The 21,918-nt window shown below is 38.4% G+C and overlaps 1 protein-coding gene across 1 annotated transcript; it reads left to right on the forward strand.

Moving 5' to 3' along the window:
- Positions 1-552: 552 nt before the first annotated feature.
- Positions 553-909, forward strand: LOC307055723 (BET1 homolog; the record flags this gene model as incomplete). Its single annotated transcript, XM_079707923.1, has 1 exon — positions 553-909. One exon carries the CDS (start codon positions 553-555, stop codon positions 907-909), a length of 357 nt encoding a protein of 118 aa, XP_079564049.1.
- Positions 910-21,918: the final 21,009 nt, after the last annotated feature.

Raw genomic sequence — 21,918 nt, forward strand, 5'->3', positions numbered from 1 at the left:
GTGTTGAATCTATAGATTATTTTCTGATATATGGAATCTTAATAATACTAAGTCTTCCAGTCCATGGAATGTCTTTTCATTTATTTGTGTCTTCTTTAATTTCTTTCAGCATTGTTCTGTAGTTTTCAGTGTACAAGTCTTTCATCTCCTTGGTTAGGTTTATTTCCAAAAATTTTGTTCTTTTCAATGCTATTGTAAGTGGAGTTGTTTAAACTAACACAACTTTGTAAATCAACTATACTCCAATAAAAAATTTTTTAAGTTTATTTTAGTATATGTAAGTTATACTTCAGTAAACCTGACTTAAAAGTTCTTAGAATGGGGCACCTCTTCTCCCTCTGATCCTCAGTTAACACTACTTCTGACAGCTGAGAACACAGGTAACTAGGAGCAATCGGGTGGTGGCGTGGGGGGGGAATGCTGCTATACATTTGCGTTTTAGTTTTAAAAGGAATGTAACAGGGGCTCCGGTACTGAGGACGCGGTCCGGGTGACCCCTGGCCTCTTCCTACCCACCCCTCCGTCCGCCTGTTCCCCCGCTCCTCTCGCAGGATGAGGCGTGCAGGCCTGGGTGAAGGAGTACCTCCTGGCAACTATGGGAACTATGGCTATCCTAATAGTGGGTATAGTGCCTGTGAAGAAGAAAATGAGAGACTCACGGAAAGTCTGAGAAACAAAATAACTGCTATAAAATTTCTTTCCATTGAAATAGGCCATGAAGTTAAACATCAAAATAAATTATTAGCTGAAATGGATTCACTGTTTGATTCTACAACTGGATTTCTAGGTAAAACCATGGGAAAACTGAAGATTTTATCCAGAGGGAGCCAAACAAAGCTGCTGTGCTATATGATGCTGTTTTCATTGTTTGTCTTTTTTGTCATTTATTGGATTATTAAACTGAGGTGATGCAAGTAACTGTGAGTTTGGAACTTGTTCCAACTTAACGGCTTGGAGTACCACTTCAGTAAAAAAATCAGCATCAAAACATTCCTAAATTTCAAATAATACTATGGCTGTTTCCATCAAAGATTACTGAATTTTACTTGTTTTATAAATCACATTAGATAATACAGTGCTCTTTGAATACTGTTTCTTAATGATTCCTTTTTTTGCCCCTATTTTCAGGGGTATTGAGATGGTCTGAGGTCAGTCTGGCCCTAATAAGTTTTTTTCCTGTTTTTTGCTGTCAGGTTAAATAGCAGTATAATATCCTGTTGTTACCATAAATGTAGGTTTATGTTCCACATAAAGAAACTTAGTGGGAAAATAACAATGCCTGGAGAGCCTTGTGCTGAGCTCTTGAGGTGGTGAGAAAGTTTGTGATGGATGGTGAATGTATTTTCCTGAACTGTCATCACCCCTGATGATGTACTCTCCTTTCCTCCTTTATTTGGTTAAAATTGTAGGCTGATTTCTTTTTACCTACAGTTTTCCTAATAATTTTTGATGATATGACTCTTCTTCCACTTCTGCCCAAGGACCTCATTCTTTAATAAAACTTGTTATTTTGGCATATTTCTAGTAAGGTTCAAAACAAGTGTGTACCTGTATAGTTGTCATTTTCTATTAACTTTATATATATACCATTGACTTGGCTTATAATAGTTTTATGATTTTAGCTACTTAGGCCATTTGGTTATCATTTATGACAATAATGTGAAGCTAAAGTAATTGCTAAGCTCTGAATGGAAATAAAATGTTCAAGAAAAAAAATAAATAAATAAAAGGAATGTAACAGAAAAGGCAGACAGTATTTGTTGAACGTTATGTATTTTATTTACCAAATACTTACGTATAGCAATTAATTCTAGGCACTTTACAAATATAATAAACTTACCTCATTTAATTCTCCTAATAACCCAATAAGGTGAAAAAATTCCTCATTTTACAAATAGAAAACAGAAGCACAGAGAGGTAGGAGTTGTCTAAAACCACACAGCTAATAAACGGCACAACCAGGATTTGAACTAAGCATTCTGGCCCCCGAGTCCATGCTCTTAATCTCTAACTTGGCCTCTTTCCTTCACTGAATATGATCTAATAAAGAATTCCAGTTAATGCTTAAAACTTCTTTCCCCCTTGCTCTGGCTATGTGTACAATAAATGTTTTTCTTATCTCTGCTTGATTTGTTGCAGGAAAAACATTACAGTGAAGAAGGATTTTTTAAAAGCACAAGAAATGCCACCTTTCTAATATATGAATTATCATTTTCCCATGTTTTCTTCCACATATAATATTTGCTAAGTCATTTCCTAAACAGTTTCAACTTTGCCCTGTTAAGGAGAATACTTCTATCTGGTAATTTGTTGAATTGTGAAGGTTTTACATGTCCAGTTTAGTCTCTTCATGGTATAGTAAAGAAAAGGATACAGTAACCAAAATAAGATGGGCTGTGTTTGGACTCTGATATTTGGTAAGATATCTAAGTATTATTTAGGAATTTTTATATAAAATGTCTTTGCTTTGGAGCAAAAGATATAAATCTGATTGTACTGAGCTGTACAATAAATGAATTTTTTTCTCTCTAAATTCTTAATTCACTAATAAGCACAGCACTGGGTATTATCCATTTGTGTGTGTGCATACGCACATATACTCACTGTATTATGCTTATTGAAGTTATCTGGGCTCCTGTGTCAAAATAAGTGTTGGTCATACCTTTTGTGTTAATTATTTATTGAGTATTCATTTGGTATCACACGGAAAAAAGATGAGTGAGCTACATTCCAACCCTTGCCCTTGAGGTGCTCACAATCTAATGGGAAGGCTGATCTACAAACCATTACTCTCAGAACAGTGTGATAAGCTTGATACAGACAGAATGAAAGAAGGTCTTAATTACTTAATTCAAAAGTATCATTCACAGTTAAATGCACTTTATAATGGGATTTTTTTGGCAGTTCAAAATCAGACTGTTCTAATCTGAATCAGTTTCTCTTCATGATAACCTTAGCCTAGAATTTTCTAAGACCTTCAGAATAAGGGTAACCTGGGTCTGCTCCATATTAGAGCAGTCTTTGGACCTGTACTTTGGAATCTAAATTTCCACTTGAACCCCTGTTTGGGATGGAAGATGTTAGGGCACTTGTAAATGGTCTTTAGCTTTACTAAATTGATTCCCATAGAGGTTTGGTGCTGGGCTTACGGTTTTAATAAGGTATGTTTATTCGTCAAGATTAGATGAAGGTAACACCCGCTTAATAACCACATACATTTCTTTCCTGACAGTATAAAGGAGACACAAAATGCATACAAAGCTTATAATCTGAGGTTGAGGAAAAATTCCTCCTATGAAAAGAAATTTAAAATTCATTTCTGATCTGTGGAGAGCTCAGAGACCATTACTTAACTCCCTGAGATATTAATCCAGTTTCTCTTACAATTTTTCACAAGAACTCTTCATATTACATTAGATGACTGCACATCACAATTGTATTTGCACGCAAGATTTCTTTATCTACATAGACTTGTAGTGAATTCTTGGCCAATGTTTCAAAGATCACATTTTACTCACAAGAAGGAGAATGTTACTTTTCTATTTTGCCCCTATTTCCGTCTTCTATTGTTTAGGATTCCTCATGTTGTACAGAAGAGAAAGAAGTCACTGGGAGGGTGAGGTGAAGCAGTGCAGGCTGTCAGAATTCTTTTCTGTGCCTTTGAGTTGCCATTTGAAAAACACTAACCGCTCAAGTTAATGGAAGAAGCCACTTACATAATGGGGGCTATATGTTTACCCTGATGCTTTGACTGTTTCCTGCAGCAACTTTTTTCGCCCCTGGAGGAGGAATTAGGATTGTGATAGTAAGAACAGGTCACCTCCTTTGTTTCTGTAACATTATCTGTGTTGCCACAAAAAAAGAGGTCCCCACCCAGCTGCGGTGGAGTTTTCCTAGCTGGGCCTTCATTCACCTCTTGCCTTGGAAGCCCTCTGGGCTGGAAGGAGCACCCTGGGTCCTGCAGACCTCTGAGCAAAGGCACGCTGCGGCCCCTTTAAGCCGTCAGTGTGTGCCGGGCGGGGGCGAGGTGGGGCGGGCACTCTGACAGTGAGCTCTGGGCCCCGCCCCTGAGGAGGCGTTTCTCAGCGGCCTCGGCACCAATGCCACCACCGCCCCCGCCCGCCCGGTATTCCTGCAGATTCTGCCTCGGACCGTAGGGCCCCGACCTCTCCCTGCCTGGGGAGCGTAAGTGTCAAACTGCGGGCGAGGGTCAAGCGTCCCGTGCCCATGCCGGAAGTCCTGGTGGACTGTACAGGGGACTTTGCTGGCCTCTCAGATGCTAAGGCGGCGAAAGAGCGTAAACAATGCCGGCTGCAGTGAGCTAAAGCCTGGGGCATCTGCTCTACTTCTGGGTGGTGACAGCGGCCCTAGGGTGCTGGTCTGGATATGCAGTGATTGAGCGGTGCCCAGAACCTAGTTTTGCCCCAGCCTGGTTCCTACTTGGAGTGAGGAGAGGATTGCTTTTACCCTGTATAATCCCACTAAGCTAGATGGGTGGAGCTGGATCTAGTGCCCTGGGCCTTGGGTCCTTAGCCTGGGATTTGGAGACCTGGGTAGCTTTGGGATGAGTAAGCATTAGATTTTCAGCTACCTTGGTACAATTGAGCAGTAACTCTCAAAGTTGACCTAATTCACAGCCGGGTTTAGCTCTGTGTCTCCCCAGAGGCCTGTGTTGCTATAGAGTCCCCCTTTTGAAGACACTGATGGTGATCATCTATTAGGGAGAGTCCAGTTAACCCTCTTTCCCACTGATACGAATAGCACGGTGTGAAAGAGTCAGCTCTTTACCCCTCTCTGAAGGAACTGGTGGGAGGCCACCATCCCAGGACTACTACAGCAAGCCCACCCAAGTTTGTTGAGATAACCTACTAGAGGAGCAGTTCACATTTCTGGCCCCCTGATAATGCAGAATACTACAAGAGGATAACACTTGTCCTTGTTAATGAGAATTACCTGGAGGTAGTGAGATTTTTTTAAATTAGAGGGAAAGGCTTGTCATTTTTGTTACTGGCTACTTAAGTTATAAGATTTTGTCTGGCTTAGCCAAGTAATAAAATTTAAAGTTTTCTGTGACAGTTACATAATTGCCATGCTTCTTTAATCCAGTTGGCCTTCTTAGACATAGCTTGAGTAAAGATTTCTGGGCATGTATGTGTATTTTGTCTTATCCTTGTTTTATAATCATTTCCTTTTTTGAGCAAATTTACATCATTCTTTATTGGTCGTTCAAAGGGTTTGCTTTTTTTTCTTTTTTTGCGGTACGCGGGCCTCTTGCTGCTGTGGCCCCTCCCGTTGCGGAGCACAGGCTCCGGACGCGCAGGCTCAGCGGCCATGGCTCACGGGCCCAGCCACTCCGCGGCATGTGGGATCTTCCCGGACCGGGGCACGAACCCACGTCCCCTGCATCGGCAGGCGGACTCTCAACCACTGCGTCACCAGGGAAGCCCAGGGTTTGCTTTTTTTTTTTTTTTTTTTTTTTTTGCGGTACGCAGGCCTCTCACTGCTGTGGCCTCTCCCGTTGCGGAGCACAGGCTCCGGACGCGCAGGCCCAGCGGCCATGGCTCACGGGCCCAGCCGCTCCGCGGCACGCGGGATCCTCCCAGACCGGGGCACGAACCCGTGTCCTCTGCATCGGCAGGCGGACTCTCAACCACTGCGCCACCAGGGAAGCCCAGGGTTTGCTTTTTGAGTGGGCAGAATTTTTCCTCAGACTCATTCTGTGCTTCTGCAGTAGCATTTTCTTAGCCAGAAGTGAGAGTCCAGGAATGGTAATCAGATCTAGATCTCTTGTGTTGCGATAGTGAAGAGCTTTTGAAGGTCAAGAGCTTGAGAATTAGCCATAAAATAGTTTTACTGTCATAGCTTCTTCCCAAGTAGAAAGCTAAAACAGTATGTTTAGTAGCTGTATAACTATTCTTATAAGATGTCGTGGTACAGGAATTTAAAGTAAAAGAACACTACACGTGGACCCTTGAGTGATGGGGAAGAGTGGTGGGTGGACTGAGAGATAGGAGACAAAGGTTCTAGCCCAACTCTAACATTACTGATGACTTAATCTCCCTGTGCCTTTTAGCTGGTTGATGAATGAGAAAATGCATAGATTGCAGGGGTCTATATATTAATGATAGTACATGATGCACACTTAAAACTGAAATTTATTCAAAGTTCAGAGTTTATTCCAAGTTGTGTCTTTATGTATGTCTTTGGAAACATTTCTTAACATCTGGTCTAAAAATAAATAATTACATCTAAACCTTCTTCAGCAGTAGTGTGGGCTTTATGGTACCTGAGCTCTTTGGAAGACATTTTAGATACAGCAGTGGTATAAAATGATAATATTTCCGTGGAACAGATTTATTTTAGCTGACTCCCTTGCCTTTTCCTCTGTTTTAGGCTAGGGTAAAACCTCCTAAGAGTGCCGAATAATTTGAAATTTCTGAGTATTTGTAGTATTGACTAGACTGAACCATAGCAAGCATCATATATAGGTCAAATTAATTTTATTAATGCTTCTCTTTGTTGGCAATTTTATTTACTCTTAAAGCATCAAACCTTGCTATGTAATGAAGACTTGGTTTCATACATCTATGTTTATAAAATCCAGAGCCCTCTGTTCATTCCTGGTGCCACATTTCCAGCCACTTGAAGATCATATTTCTCAAGTCTAAAATGAAACTCATCATATTCTTAACCTCTCCTCCACTCCCCCAAAACAAACAACTCAGAACTTTCTTCTGAGATTTTTCTGTCATTAGCACCACTGTTCTCCAAGTCATGTAGACTGGAGCCTCCTACTAGGTCTCCTACATCCTTAGTTGCTAAGGCTTATTGATTCTGCTGCTTTAATGTAATTCGCTTTAGTCTCCTCTGCTCATCCTTTCCATTCCTAGGAGTCTGGCTTCTATTTATCTTTGTCCTCTAGTACTGCAGTAATTTCCTATCAGGACTCTACTTTCTCTCCCTTCCAATTCATTCTGCATAGATTTATCTTTCTAAAGTAATTAGGATCATGTCATTGCCCTGCTTCAGGTCATGAGCATCCTCTGCTGTTTAGTTTAATATTCAAGATTATACATGATTTGACCCTAGTCTGTCTTTCTGGTCTTATACTTAATAAATGGAGCCATTTAGTGTTCCCTAAACATGCTTAGTACTTTTCTACTTCCAAGACTTTGCCTTTCTCGTTTTCTCAGACTAAAATATCTCTTCTCCACTCCTGGTTTTGTTTTTGTTTTTATTTTTTTAAATCTACCTATCATTTATCACTGAGCTCAGATGTCATCCTTTCTATGCGATTTTTCACTGACCGTCCCTTGCTCACAGGCGGTTGATCCTGTCTTTGAACTCCCTTAACCCTTATTTGTCTCTTGCTTAGGGCACTTTCCACATATAATACATTTTGTATTATGGTTATTTGTTTAGACATCTACTTTTACTCCTGTGAACTCCTTGAGTCATCATGGTTTACCCACAGGGAAATTCATCAAATGAATGCTTTAGGTAAAATTGGAATGGAGTAACTCCTGAGTGTTAGATCCTGTTATTTTACAGCCAGCCTATTCACATATAAAATGATTGGCAACTTTAACAAATCACTCTTATCTCCTAAGGACTTCTGTTAGTAAACTTTGTTAGTTTGTTTTTTTAACAGTTTTAATGAGATATATAATTGACATACCATTTACCCATTTAAAGTGTACAATTAACTGACTTTCAGTATATTCAGAGATTTGTGCAGCCATCACCACAGTCAATTTTAGAACATTTTCATTACCCCAAAAAGAAACGCCACACTCCTTAACACCCTTCTAATATCCCCAAACACCCCAGTCATAGGCAACCTCTCATCTACTTTCTGTCTCTATAGATTTGCCTATTCTGGACATTTTATATAAATGGAATTATATAATACGTGGTCCTTTGCAACTGACTTCTTTCACTTAATATAATGTTTTCAAGGTTCATCCATGTTGCAGCACGTATCAGTACTTCACTTCTTTTGTGTGTGTACACATAACGTAAAATTCACCATCTTAAGCATTTTTAAATATACAACTCAGTGGCATTAAATGCATTTGTAATGTTGTGCAGCTACCACCATCCATCTCCATAATTCTTTTCATCTTGTAGAACTGAAATTTTATACCCATTAAACAGTAACCCGTCATTACCCTTCTCCATCCATCTGCTGGCAACAATCATTCTACCTTCTATCTCTATGATTTTGACTACTCTAAGTACTTGATATAAATGGAATCATACACTATTTGTCTCTTTGTGTCTGGCTTAATTTCACTTAACATAACGTCTTCAAGGTTCACTCAGGTTATAGCATGTGTCCGAATTTCTGTCCTTTTTAAGCTGAATGATATTCTTTTGTATGTGTATACCACATTTTGCTTATCCATTTATCCATCAGTGGTCACTTGGGTTGCTTCCATATTTTAGCTGTTGTGAGTAATGCTGCTATGAACATGGGTGTACAGATATCTCTTCGAGATCCTGCTTTCGATTATTTTGGGCATATACCCAGAAGTGGAATTGCTGGATCATATTGTCATTCTGTTTTTAATTTTTTGAGGAATGGCCATACTGTTTTCCACAGTAGCTGTACCATTTTACATTGTCACCAACAGTGTAGAAGGGTTCCAATTTCTCCATATCCTTGCCAACATTTGTTGTTTCCTGGGTTTTTGATAGTAGCCATCCTAATAGGTGTGAGGTAATACTTGTAGTTTTGATTTGCATTTCCCTAATGTTTGTAATCTTGAGCATCTTTTCATGTGCTTATTGGCCATTTGTCTGTCTTCTTTGGATAAATGTCTAATCAGGTTCTTTGCCCATTTTTTAATCAAGTTGTTTGCTTTTTTTGTTGTTGAGTTTTAGGAATTCTTTATAGTGCTTAATTTTTATTACTGAATCATATTCCATTCTGTGGATTTACCACGTTTTATCTATTTATCAGTGGATAGACATTTGGGTTGTTTCCACTCTGGCTATTATGAATATTAGTTTGGTTTTAATTTGCTGTGTATATTGAAAACAGCACTACATTTCCCTAAAGAGATCATTCAGGCCTTTAACTTGTGTGACTTTTCATGAAATTGTTGGCTTATTCTACATGTATTCCGTTTTATGAACTCTGAGGGTCTTCTTCATTACTTCCTGAATATGTTCTGAATGTTCCTAAGGCCTTTACTTTCCTTTGTGATAATGGCTAGTTAAAATTTGCAGATAGAGGCAAAGTTTAACTTAAAAACAGGTAGCCACTTTAATGACTTTCCCCTACCATCCCCCCTGCAAATATTCTAGAATTATAGTTATAAATTTAAAACTAGTATGAGCTATAGAAATTATAGTCTACCACCCTTTTGTTTTTTTATTAATCTCAATGAAAGATTTTCCTTTTCAACTGGTAGAGTCAATATTCAATGGAATAAGGGTTGTGAGGGAGAAGGTTTGGACTACATGGATAACCCCAAATTATAATTAAAACTGTAGTCATTTCTTTCTTATGCAAAGACAGGTTAACAGTGTTGTGAGGTCCAACTGGGTAGTTAGGCTTGATTATTCGGCAGCTGCTGATTAGGGATGATTCCCCCTTACCAACTAACTGTATTTTAAATTTCCCTAAATTTCCTAAGTCCTTCGGAGGCAAATAAACTTGTCTTTCACATATACTCTCATTTGCTCTTTATATTTTTTTTGAGTTAAGTAATCACCAAAATAATTCTTACTATTTATACTGTAGAGTGTGAATAGATTTCACTATAGATAATGTAGAAACCATATGTAGGTAAGTTGTAGGAATTTCACCAAACTAGGTATCAAGAAATCTCTTTTAGGGATTTCCCTGGTGGCACAGTGGTTAAGAATCCGTCTGCCAATTCAGGGGCCACGGGTTCGATCCCTGGTCCGGGAAGATCCCACATGCTGCGGAGCAACTAAGCCTGTGCTCCACAACTACTGAGCCTGTGCTTTAGAGCCCACGAGCCACAACTACTGAGCCTGTGTGCCACAACTACTGAAGCCCCCGTGCCTAGAGCCTGTGCTCTGCAACAAGAGAAGTCACCGCAATGAGAAGCCTGTGCACCGCAACGTAGAGTAGCCCCCGCTCACCGCAACTAGAGAAAACCTGTGTGCAACAACGAAGACCCAACGCAGCCAAAAATAAATTTAAAAAAAGAAATCTCTTTTAGACCATTCTCCCCTACTTAAGTGACATTGGGCAGGACGCTGAACCTCTTTTTCCCCATATGTAAAAAGGGGATAATGATACTTTATTTATTTATTTGACCCTTTTGAGGATAGAGATTAATAAGACAAAAAGCTTTTGCTCAAGAGAATCTTATAGTTTAGTAAGAGTCACATAACTAAGAATAATATGAAAAAGAAAGATACTAAACCTGAATGAGATAATATAACAGCGTGCTTGCATTTACATTATGAAATACATAGAAAATGAATGATTGTAAAAATACATGTAAAATATAAAGTGCTACTGAAATACAGGATGGGTGTTAACCGTTATTTTAACTAGGGACTTTGAGATGATTGTAAGCAGTGCCCTAAAGTCTTTTTTTTTTACAATTCTACATTCACATTTATTTATCTAATACAATGGAAATACAAAGGAGAAAATAAAGTCTCAATAAGTAAAGGACAGAGCTAGCTTTTTTCAACTTTTTAAACCTTTCATATTTTACTCTTAAAATGTTGTCCAACAACATTTATATATCACAGTGTTTCCACATCAAAACTGATGGCAAAGTTACATGTCCTCAGGGAATGCCCTAAAGTTTTTGATCATAGAGTTTGAAAGGTTGTAAATCAAGAGATTTTAAGCTGGGTTAGAATTCAGGGACTCTGTAAATTTGTATGGAAAAATAATTACATCTTTATTTGCACTAACCTTTTAACTGAAATTTCTTTTTCTTTTTTTTGGGTCTGCGTTGGGTCTTCGTTGCTGCGTGCGGGCTTTCTCTCTAGTTGCAGAGAGCGGGGGCTACTCTTCATTGTGGAGTGCGGGCTTCTCATTGCAGTGGCTTGCTTGTTGTGGAGCCTGGGCTCTAGGTGTGCGAGCTTCAGTAGTCATGGCACCTAGGCTCAGTAATTGTGGCGCACGGGCTTATTTGCTCCGCGGCATGTGGGATCTTCCCGGACCAGGGATCAAACCCCGTGTCCCCTGCATTGGCAGATGGATTCTTAACCACTGTGCCACCAGGGAAGTCCTAATTGAAATTTTGACATTTTCTTCAGTTAATAATGTAGGCAATAAACTATAATAATATTATAAGAACCTATGCCTTTGTCACCAATAGAAATCATTTTCATAATCATGTTATGTAGTATATAAAAATATTTTTATTCATAACTTAAGAATTACAGTAGTTATTAAATCTGCTGCTAGATTTTATTTAATATATTAATGGAGAAGCCCATATGTTCACATTTCAGAATATTTTGATAACTATATTTCACCATAACTATATTATATTCAACATACATAACTATTTCAACATAACTGATTTAATATGATCATATATTTTATGCGTTAAACAATATTCTGAGGTGCCTATAGACTTGCCCTTTTTTTTTTTTTTTTTTTTTTTTTTTTTTTTTTTTTTTTTTGCGGTACGTGGGCCTCTCACTGTTGTGGCCTCTCCCGTTGCGGAGCACAGGCTCCGGACGCGCAGGCTCAGCGGCCATGGCCCACGGGCCCAGCCGCTCCGCGGCATGTGGGATCTTCCCAGACCGGGGCACGAACCCGTGTCTCCCGCACCAGCAGGCGGACTCTCAACCACTGCGCCACCAGGGAAGCCCTACACTTGCCCTTTTAATCCTATAAAACTCCAAAATAAAGTCAACTGTAATTTAGAAATGAAATAAATTCAAATTTGGGATGCCAAATAATGATAGCAAATTGCTAACATTTTTTGAGCCCTTGCTAGATGCCAGGTACCTAGTCTGAGAGCTTTACATGTACTGACTCATTTAATCCACACAACAGTCCTCTGAGGTATGTGTTGTTATTCCCACTTTACACACAAGCATGCTGAGGCAATATATATTTGGCTAAGTAACTTACCCAAGGCCTCAACCTCAAGTTGGTGGTGGTTTTGAAGATACAGAATTCTTTTAATTTTTTTTAAGTGTAGATTTGCAGCCAGACATAGAAAGTAATAAAGTTTCCCTCAAGTAGCAAAAACTCAAATTTGATAAGACTGTTACTGCATTTTGGGTTATTGTGGGTTTTTTTCTTTCCCCAGCATACATTAATTGATCATTTTATATGTGTCAGACACTGTACATGGTGGTCTAAGGGGCTCATCTACCTGTCCTGTAGATGCTGGTTTCATCTAAACTGTAACCTGGGGCTCTTCTCACTATGTACTCTCCCTCAGTACTATCATCCACCCCCTTGGTTTTAATAACTCCTAAATTTTTATCTCTCGAATACCAAGCTTGAATCTTCAGCTGCTTCCCACATCTACCCTTGTCTAGTGTACATGTCAAACTCAGCTTGCCCAAAACTTCATTTTCATCCGTGTCTTACCCTCCTTCTACAGTCACACAATAAAGACAGTCCTTGACATTCCTTGTATCTCTAAAATCCATCCCCTTTTCTCCACCTGCATTGCTACTACTCTAAGTTCCAGGCCATCATCATGCTTCATTTAGATTACAGCCTTCTAACTGATTTCCCTCCATTGTTAACTGCCTTCCAAGACATTCTTTACATTGCTTTTATTTTTTTTAATTTATTTATTTATTTTTGCGGTACACGGGCCTCTCACTGTTGTGGCCTCTCCCATTGCAGAGCACAGGCTCCAGACGCACAGGCTCAGCAGCCATGGCTCACGGGCCCAGCCGCTCCGCGGCATGTGGGATCTTCCCAGACCGGGGCACGAACCCATGTCCCCTGCATCGGCAGGCGGACTCTCAATCACTGCACCACCAGGGAAGCCCTACATTGCTTTTACAGTTACATTATATAGTCTTTGAAAAATGCAAGTTTGGTAACGTATGAAGTTTTCCTGTCTACAGTCCTTCAAAGTCTCCTTCTACCTTTGGGATAAAGTCTAAATTCCTTAACATCGCTTACAAGACCTTCCAGGGTCTGATTTGGACTACTTTCTAGCCTTACTCTCTATACCCTTTTACTTTTCTTGTTGCATCTTATACTTTAGCCTTGCTGAACTTTTTTCAATTCCTCAAACTACTATAATAAAAGAAGTTAGAATAGATGTTATGGCAGTTTCTAAACACTTACCTCTATTTCTGTACTTATCTCTGAATGATAAGTTTGTGAAACAGCACAAGTCTTTGGACCACACTTTTAGTAGATTTAAACTACGGTATACCACATGGATGAATTTTACAAATGAAACATTGAATGCAAAAAGCAACTTATGGAAGACTACAACATTTTTCTAAGGCTCACAAACAAGCACAGTTAATTTTGTTTAGGAATATGTGACTAACTACAGCATAGAACCAAGTGAACTTCAGGAAAGTACTTCTGTGGTAAGAAGGATGGGGTAGGAAAGAAATGCAGAGGTGCAATAATAATATTAGTAGTGTCCTAATTTTCAGTTTGGTTGGTAGGTCAATATATCAATTTTATTGTAATGCTTCCTAACACATATATTGTATATATTTCTTATATATGTAAAAAATTAAATTGTAAAATTAATTTTAAAATTAAAATAATTATGGGGAAAATTAGTGAAGTCCTTTTTTTCTTAGCATATTGATCCTGGAAAAAGATAAAGACAGAGCAGTAGTCCTCAGTGTCACACATATACACAAAACACTATCCATTATTTCAGTGGCTGGGAAAATTTTCTTTTAATAAATTTATTTATTTTTTAATTTTTGGCTGTGTTGGGTCTTTGTTGCTGTGCACAGGCTTTCTCTAGTTGCAGTGAGCAGGGGCTACTCTTCGTTGTGGTGCACAGGCTTCTTTCTCATTGTTGTGGCTTCTCTTGTTGCAGAGCACAGGCTCTAGTCATGCAGGCTTCAGTAGTTGTGGCTTGCTGGCTCTAGAGCTCAGGCTCAGTAGTGGTGGCACATGGGCTTAGTTGCTCTGCGGCATGTGAGATCTTCCCAGGCCAGGGCTCGAACCCATGTCCCTTGCATTGACAGGCAGATTCTTTTTTTTTTTTTTTTTTTTTTTTTTTTTTTTTTTTTTTTTTTTTGCGGTATGTGGGCCTCTCACTGTTGTGGCCTCTCCCGTTGCGGAGCACAGGCTCCGGACACGCAGGCTCAATGGCCATGGCTCATGGGCCAAGCCGCTCCGCGGCATGTGGGATCCTCCCAGACCGGGGCACGAACCCGTGTCCCCTGCATCGGCAGGCGGACTCTCAACCACTGCGCCACCAGGGAAGCCCCGACAGGCAGATTCTTAACCACTGTGCCACCAGGGAAGCCCTGGGAAAGTTTTGGTATGAAGCAAGCCTTTCCTTTGAATGGAAAGCAGCAAAATCATAAACACTAATTTTTTTAAAAAACTGAAGCTATGAAGTAGTAGAAGCCATTTCAGAAAATATAGCACAATGACATCAATATTTCATTTTAATTTTTTTTGAAGATTTTTAATCACAGTTTCAATTTTGTTACTTGTGATTGGTCTGTTCATATTTTCTATTTCTTCCTGGTTCAGGAAGGTTATAGCTTTCTAAGAATTTGTCCATTTCTTCCAGGTTGTCCATTTTATTGGCATAGAGTTGCTTGTAGTAGTCTCTTAGGATGCTTTGTATTTGTGGTGTCTGTTGTAACTTCTCCTTTTTCATTTCTAATTTTATTGATTTGAGTCCTCTCCCTCTTTTTCTTGATGAGTCTGGCTAAAGGTTTATCAATTTTGTTTATCTTCTCAAAGAACCAGCTTTTAATTTTATTGATTTTTGCTATTTTCTTTGTTTTATTTCATTTATTTCTGCTCTTTATGATTTCCTTCCTTCTACTAACTTTGGGTTTTGTTTGTTTTTCTTTCTCTAGTTCATTTAGGTGTAAGCTTAGATTGTTTCTTGTTTCTTGAGGTAGGCTTGTATTGCTATAAATTCCCCTCTTAAAACTGCTTTTGCTGCATCCCATAGGTTTTGGATCTTGTATTTTCATTGTAATTTGTCTCTAGGTATTTTTTGATTTCCTCTTTGATTTCTTCAGTGATCTCTTGGTTATTTAGTAACGTATTGTTTAGCCTCCATGTGTTTGGGTTTTTTACATTTTTTTCCCTGTAATTGATTTCTAAACTCATAGCGTTGTGGTCAGAAAAGATGCTTGATATGATTTCAGTTTTCTTAAATTTACTGAGGCTTGATTTGTGGCCCAAGGTGTGATCTATCCTGGAGAATGTTCTGTGTGCACTTGAGAAGAAAGTGTAATCTGCTGTTTTTGGGTGGAATGTCCTATAAATATCAATTAAATCTATCTGGTCTATTGTGTCATTTAAAGCTTGTGTTTCCTTATTAATATTCTGTCTGGATGATCTGTCCATTGGTGTAAGTGAGGTGTTTAAGTCCCCCACTATGATTGTGTTACTGTCGATTTCCTCTTTTAGAGCTGTTAGCAGTTGCCTCATGTACTGAGGTGCTCCTATGTTGGGTGCATATATATTTATAATTGTTATATCTTCTTGGATTGATCCCTCGATCATTATGTAGTGTCCTTCCTTGTCTCTTGTAACATTCTTTATTTTATTTTTATTTTATTTTCATTTAGTTTTTTAAGATTTTTTTTTTGATGTGGACCATTTTAAAGTCTTTATTGAATTTGTTACAATATTACTTCTGTTTCATGTTTGGGTTTTTTGGCTGCGAGGCGTGTGAGGTCTTAGCTCCCCAAACCCATGGGGATCGAACCCACACCCCCTGCATTGGAAGGCGAAGTCTTAACCACTGGACCACCAGGGAAGTCCTGAGGCTTTTGATTTTAATGAAGTCCAACTTATCAGTAATTTCTTCCAGTGATCATGCTTTTGGTGTTATATCTAAAAAGTCATCACCATAGCCAAGGTCACCTAGGTTTTCTTCTAGGTTACCTTCTAGGAGTTTTATAGTTTTGTGTTTTACATTTAGGTCTGTGATCCATTTTGAGTTAGTTTTTGTGAAGGATGTAAGTCTGTGTCTAGATTCATTATTTTGCATGTGGATGTGCAGTTGTTCTAGCACCATTCATTGAAGAGAGTATCTTTTTTTTCCATTGTATTGCCTTTGCTCCTTTGTCAAAGATCATTTGATTGTATTCATCTCAGTTGATTTCTGTGCTCTCTATTCCGTTCCATTGACCTATTTGTCTATTCTTTTTCCAATACCATACCATCTTGATTACTTCGGCTTTATTCGTAAACCTTGAAGCTGGGCAGTGTTAGTCCTCTAACACTGTTCTTCTCCTTCAGTATTGTGTTGACTGTTCTGGGTCTTTTCCCTCTTTATGTAAATTTTGAATCAGTTTGTTAATATCCACAAAATAACTTTCTGGAATCAAGTTGGAAAGAGCTAACATCTTGATAATATTAAATCTTCCTATCCACAAAAAAGGAATATCTCTCCATTTATTTAGTTCTTCTCAATGTTTTCCACCTGCTGGATCTATCCATTTCTGATAGAGGGGTGTTGAAGTCTCCAACTATAATAGTGGATTCATCTACTTTTCCTTGCAGTTCTGTAGGTTTTTGCCTCGTGTATTTTGGCATTCCATTGTTAGGCATATACACATTAAGAATTGTTATGTTTTCTTGGAGTATTAACACCTTTATCATTACATAAATGCCCTTGATAACTCCCCTTGCTCTGAAGTCTGCTCTGTCTGAAATTAATATACCTACCCCTGCTTTATTTTTATTAATGTTAGCATGCTGTGTCTCTCCATCCCTTTACTTTTTTTTTCTGCTTTATAACAAATTTAATCAGTTATACATATACATATGTTCCCATATCCCCTCCCTTTTGCGTCTCCCTCCCACCCTCCCTATCCCACCCCTCCAGGCGGTCACAAAGCACCGAGCTGATCTCCCTGTGCTATGCGGCTGCTTCCCACTAGCTATCTACCTTACGTTTGGTAGTGTATATATGTCCATGCCGCTCTTTTGCTTTGTCACAGCTTATTCTTCCCCCTCCCCATATCCTCAAGTCCATTCTCTAGTAGGTCTGTGTCTTTATTCCTGTCTTACCCCTATGTTCTTCATGGCATTTTTTTTTCTTAGATTCCATATATATGTGTTAACATACAGTATTTGTCTTTCTCTTTCTGACTTACTTCACTCTGTATGACAGACTCTAGGTCCATCCACCTCATTACAAATACCTCAATTTCGTTTCTTTTTATCGCTGAGTAATATTCCATTGTATATATGTGCCACATCTTCTTTATCCATTCATCCGATGATGGACACTTAGGTTGTTTCCATCTCCTGGCTATTGTAAACAGGGCTGCTATGAACATTTTGGTACATGACTCTTTTTGAATTAAGGTTTTCTCAGGGTATATGCCCAGTAGTGGGATTGCTGGGTCATATGGTAGTTCTATTTGTAGTTTTTTAAGGAACCTCCATACCGTTCTCCATAGTGGCTGTACCAATTCACATTCCCACCAGAAGTGCAAGAGTGTTCCCTTTTTTCCAAACCCTCTCCAGCATTTATTATTTCTAGATTTTTTGATGATGGCCATTCTGACTGGTGTGAGATGATATCTCATTGTAGTTTTGATTTGCATTTCTCTAATGAGTAAAGATGTTGACCATCCTTTCATGTGTTTGTTGGCAGTCTGTATATCTTCTTTGGAGAAATGTCTATTTAGGTCTTCTGCCCATTTTTGGATTGGGTTGTTTGTTTTTTTGTTATTGAGCTGCATGAGCTGCTTATAAATTTTGGAGATTAATCCTTTGTCAGTTGCTTCATTTGCAAATATTTTCTCCCATTCTGAGGGTTGTCTTTTGGTCTTGTTTATGGTTTCCTTTGCTGTGCAAAAGCTTTTAAGTTTCATTAGGTCCCATGTGTTTATTTTTGTCTTTATTTCCATTTCTCTAGGAGGTGGGTCAAAAAGGATCTTGCTGTGATTTATGTCATAGAGTGTTCTGCCTATGTTTTCCTCTAAGAGTTTGATAGTGTCTGGCCTTACATTTAGGTCTTTAATCCATTTTGAGCTTATTTTTGTGTATGGTGTTAGGGAGTGATCTAATCTCATACTTCTACATGTCCCTGTCCAGTTTTCCCAGCACCACTTATTGAAGAGACTGTCCTTTCTCCACTGTACATTCCTGCCTCCTTTATCAAAGATAAGGTGACCATATGTGCGTGGGTTTATCTCTAGGCTTTCTATCCTGTTCCATTGATCTATCTTTCTGTTTTTGTGCCAGTACCATACTGTCTTGATTACTGTAGCTTTGTAGTATAGTCTGAAGTCAGGGAGCCTGATTCCTCCAGCTCCATTTTTCGTTCTCAAGATTGCTTTGGCTATTCGGGGTCTTTTGTGTTTCCATACAAATTGTGAAATTTTTTGTTCTAGTTCTGTGAAAAATGCCAGTGGTAGTTTGATAGGGATTGCATTGAATCTTTAGATTGCTTTGGGTAGTAGAGTCATTTTCACAATGTTGATTCTTCCAATCCAAGAACATGGTACATCTCTCCATCTATTTGTATCATCTTTAATTTCTTTCATCAGTGTCTTATAATTTTCTGCATACAGGTCTTTTGTCTCCTTAGGTAGGTTTATTCCTAGATATTTTATTCTTTTTGTTGCAGTGGTAAATGGGAGTGTTTCCTTGATTTCACTTTCAGATTTTTCATCATTAGTATATAGGAATGCCAGAGACTTCTGTGCATTAATTTTGTATCCTGCTGCTTTACCAAATTCATTGATTAGCTCTAGTAGTTTTCTGGTAGCACCTTTAGGATTCTCTATGTATAGTATCATGTCATCTGCAAAGAGTGACAGCTTTACTTCTTCTTTTCCGATTTGGATTCCTTTTATTTCCTTTTCTTCTCTGATTGCTGTGGCTAAAACTTCCAAAACTATGTTGAATAAGAGTGGTGAGAGTGGGCAACCTTGTCTTGTTCCTGATCTTAGTGGAAATGGTTTCAGTTTTTCACCATTGAGGATGATGCTGGCTGTGGGTTTGTCATATATGGCCTTTATTATGTTGAGGAAGGTTCCCTCTATGCCTACTTTCTGCTGGGTTTTTATCATAAATGGGTGTTGAATTTTGTCAAAAGCTTTCTCTGCATCTATTGAGATGATCATATGGTTTTTCTCCTTCAATTTGTTAATATGGTGTATCACGTTGATTGATTTGCGTATATTGAAGAATCCTTGCATTCCTGGAATAAACCCCACTTGATCATGGTGTATGATCCTTTTAATGTGCTGTTGGATTCTGTTTGCTAGTATTTTGTTGAGGATTTTTGCATCTATGTTCATCAGTGATATTGGCCTGTAGTTTTCTTTCTTTGTGACATCCTTGTCTGGTTTTGGTATCAAGGTGATGGTGGCCTCGTAGAATGAGTTTGGGAGTGTTCCTCTCTCTGCTATATTTTGGAAGAGTTTGAGAAGGATAGGTGTTAGCTCTTTTCTAAATGCTTGATAGAATTTGCCTGTGAAGCCATCTGGTCCTGGGCTTTTGTTTGTTGGAAGATTTTTTATCACAGTTTCAATTTCAGTGCTTGTGATTGGTCTGTTCATATTTTCTATTTCTTCCTGATTCAGTCATGGCAGGTTGTGCATTTCTAAGAATTTGTCCATTTCTTCCAGGTTGTCCATTTTATTGGCATAGAGTTGCTTGTAGTAATCTCTCAAGATCTTTTGTATTTCTGCTGTGTCAGTTGTTACTTCTCCTTTTTCATTTCTAATTCTATTGATTTGAGTCTTCTCCCTTTTTTTCTTGATGAGTCTGGCTAATGGTTTATCAATTTTGTTTATCTTCTCAAAGAACCAGCTTTTAGTTTGGTTGATCTTTGCTATCATTTCCTTCATTTCTTTTTCATTTATTTCTGATCTGATTTTTATGATTTCTTTCCTTCTGCTAACTTTGGGATGTTTTTGTTCTTCTTTCTCTAATTGCTTTAGGTGCAAGGTTAGGTTGTTTATTCGAGATGTTTCCTGTTTCATAAGGTAGGATTGTATTGCTATAAACTTCCCTCTTAGAACTGCTTTTGCTGCATCCCATAGGTTTTGGGTCGTCGTGTCTCCATTGTCATTTGTTTCTAGGTATTTTTTAATTCCCTTTTTGATTTCTTCAGTGATCACTTCGTTATTAAGTAGTGTATTGTTTAGCCTCCATGTGTTTGTATTTTTTACAGCTCTTTTCCTGTAATTGATATCTAGTCTCATAGCATTGTGGTCAGAAAAGATACTTGATACAATTTCAATTTTCTTAAATTTACCAAGGCTTGATTTGTGACCCAAGATATGATCTATCCTGGAGAATGTTCCATGAGCACTTGAGAAAAATGTGTATTCTGTTGTTTTTGGATGGAATGTCCTATAAATATCAATTAAGTCCATCTTGTTTAATGTATCATTTAAAGCTTGTGTTTCCTTATTTATTTTCATTTTGGATGATCTGTCCATTGGTGAAAGTGGGGTGTTAAAGTCCCCTACTATGATTGTGTTACTGTCGATTTCTCCTTTTATGGCTGTTAGTATTTGCCTTATGTATTGAGGTGCTCCTATGTTGGGTGCATAAATATTTACAATTGTTATATCTTTTTCTTGGTTTGATCCCTTGATCATTATGTAGTGTCCTTCTTTGTCTCTTATAGTAGTCTTTATTTTAAAGTCTATTTTGTCTGATATGAGAATTGCTACTCCAGCTTTCTTTTGGTTTCCATTTGCATGGAATATCTTTTTCCATCCCCTTACTTTCAGTCTGTATGTGTCTCTAGGTCTGAAGTGGGTCTCTTGTAGACAGCATATATATGGATCTTGTTTTTGTATCCATTCAGCCAATCTGTGTCTTTTGGTGGGAGCATTTAGTCCATTTACATTTAAGGTAATTATTGATATGTATGTTCCTATTCCCATTTTCTTAATTGTTTTGGGTTCGTTATTGTAGGTCTTTTCCTTCTGTTGTGTTTCTTGCCTAGAGAAGTTCCTTTAGCATTTGTTGTAAAGCTGGTTTGGTGGTGCTGAACTCTCTCAGCTTTTGCTTGTCTGTAAACGTTTTAATTTCTCCATCAAATCTGAATGAGATCCTTGCTGGGTAGAGTAATCTTGGTTGCAGGTTTTTCTCCTTCATCACTTTAATTATGTCCTGCCACTCCCTTCTGGCTTGTAGAGTTTCTGCTGAGAGATCAGCTGTTATCCTGATGGGGATTCCCTTGTGTGTTGTTTTTCCCTTGCTGCTTTTAATATGATTTCTTTGTGTTTAATTTTTGACAGTTTGATTAATATGTGTCTTGGCGTATTTCTCCTTGGATGTATTCTGTATGGGACTCTCTGTGTCTCCTGGACTTGATTAACTATTTCCTTTCCTATATTAGGGAAGTTTTCAACTATAATCTCTTCAAATATTTTCTCAGTCCCTTTCTTTTTCTCTTCTTCTTCTGGAACCCCTATAATTCGAATGTTGGTGCGTTTAATGTTGTCCCAGAGGTCTCTGAGACTGTCCTCTGTTCTTTTCATTCTTTTTTCTTTATTTTGCTCTACATCAGTTATTTCCACTATTTTATCTTCCACCTCACTTATCCGTTTTCTGCCTCAGTTATTCTGCTATTGATCCCATCTAGAGTATTTTTCATTTCATTGTTTGTGTTTTTAATCGATGCTTGATTCATCTTTAGTTCTTCTAGGTCCTCGTTAACTGTTTCTTGCATTTTGTCTATTCTGTTTCCAAGATTTTGGATCTTGGAAATAGAATCTTGGATCATCTTTACTATCATTATTCTGAATTCTTTTTCATGTAGACTGCCTAGTACCTCT

Source organism: Hyperoodon ampullatus (assembly GCF_949752795.1).
Source record: "Hyperoodon ampullatus genome assembly, chromosome: 7".
NCBI lineage: Eukaryota > Metazoa > Chordata > Mammalia > Artiodactyla > Ziphiidae > Hyperoodon > Hyperoodon ampullatus.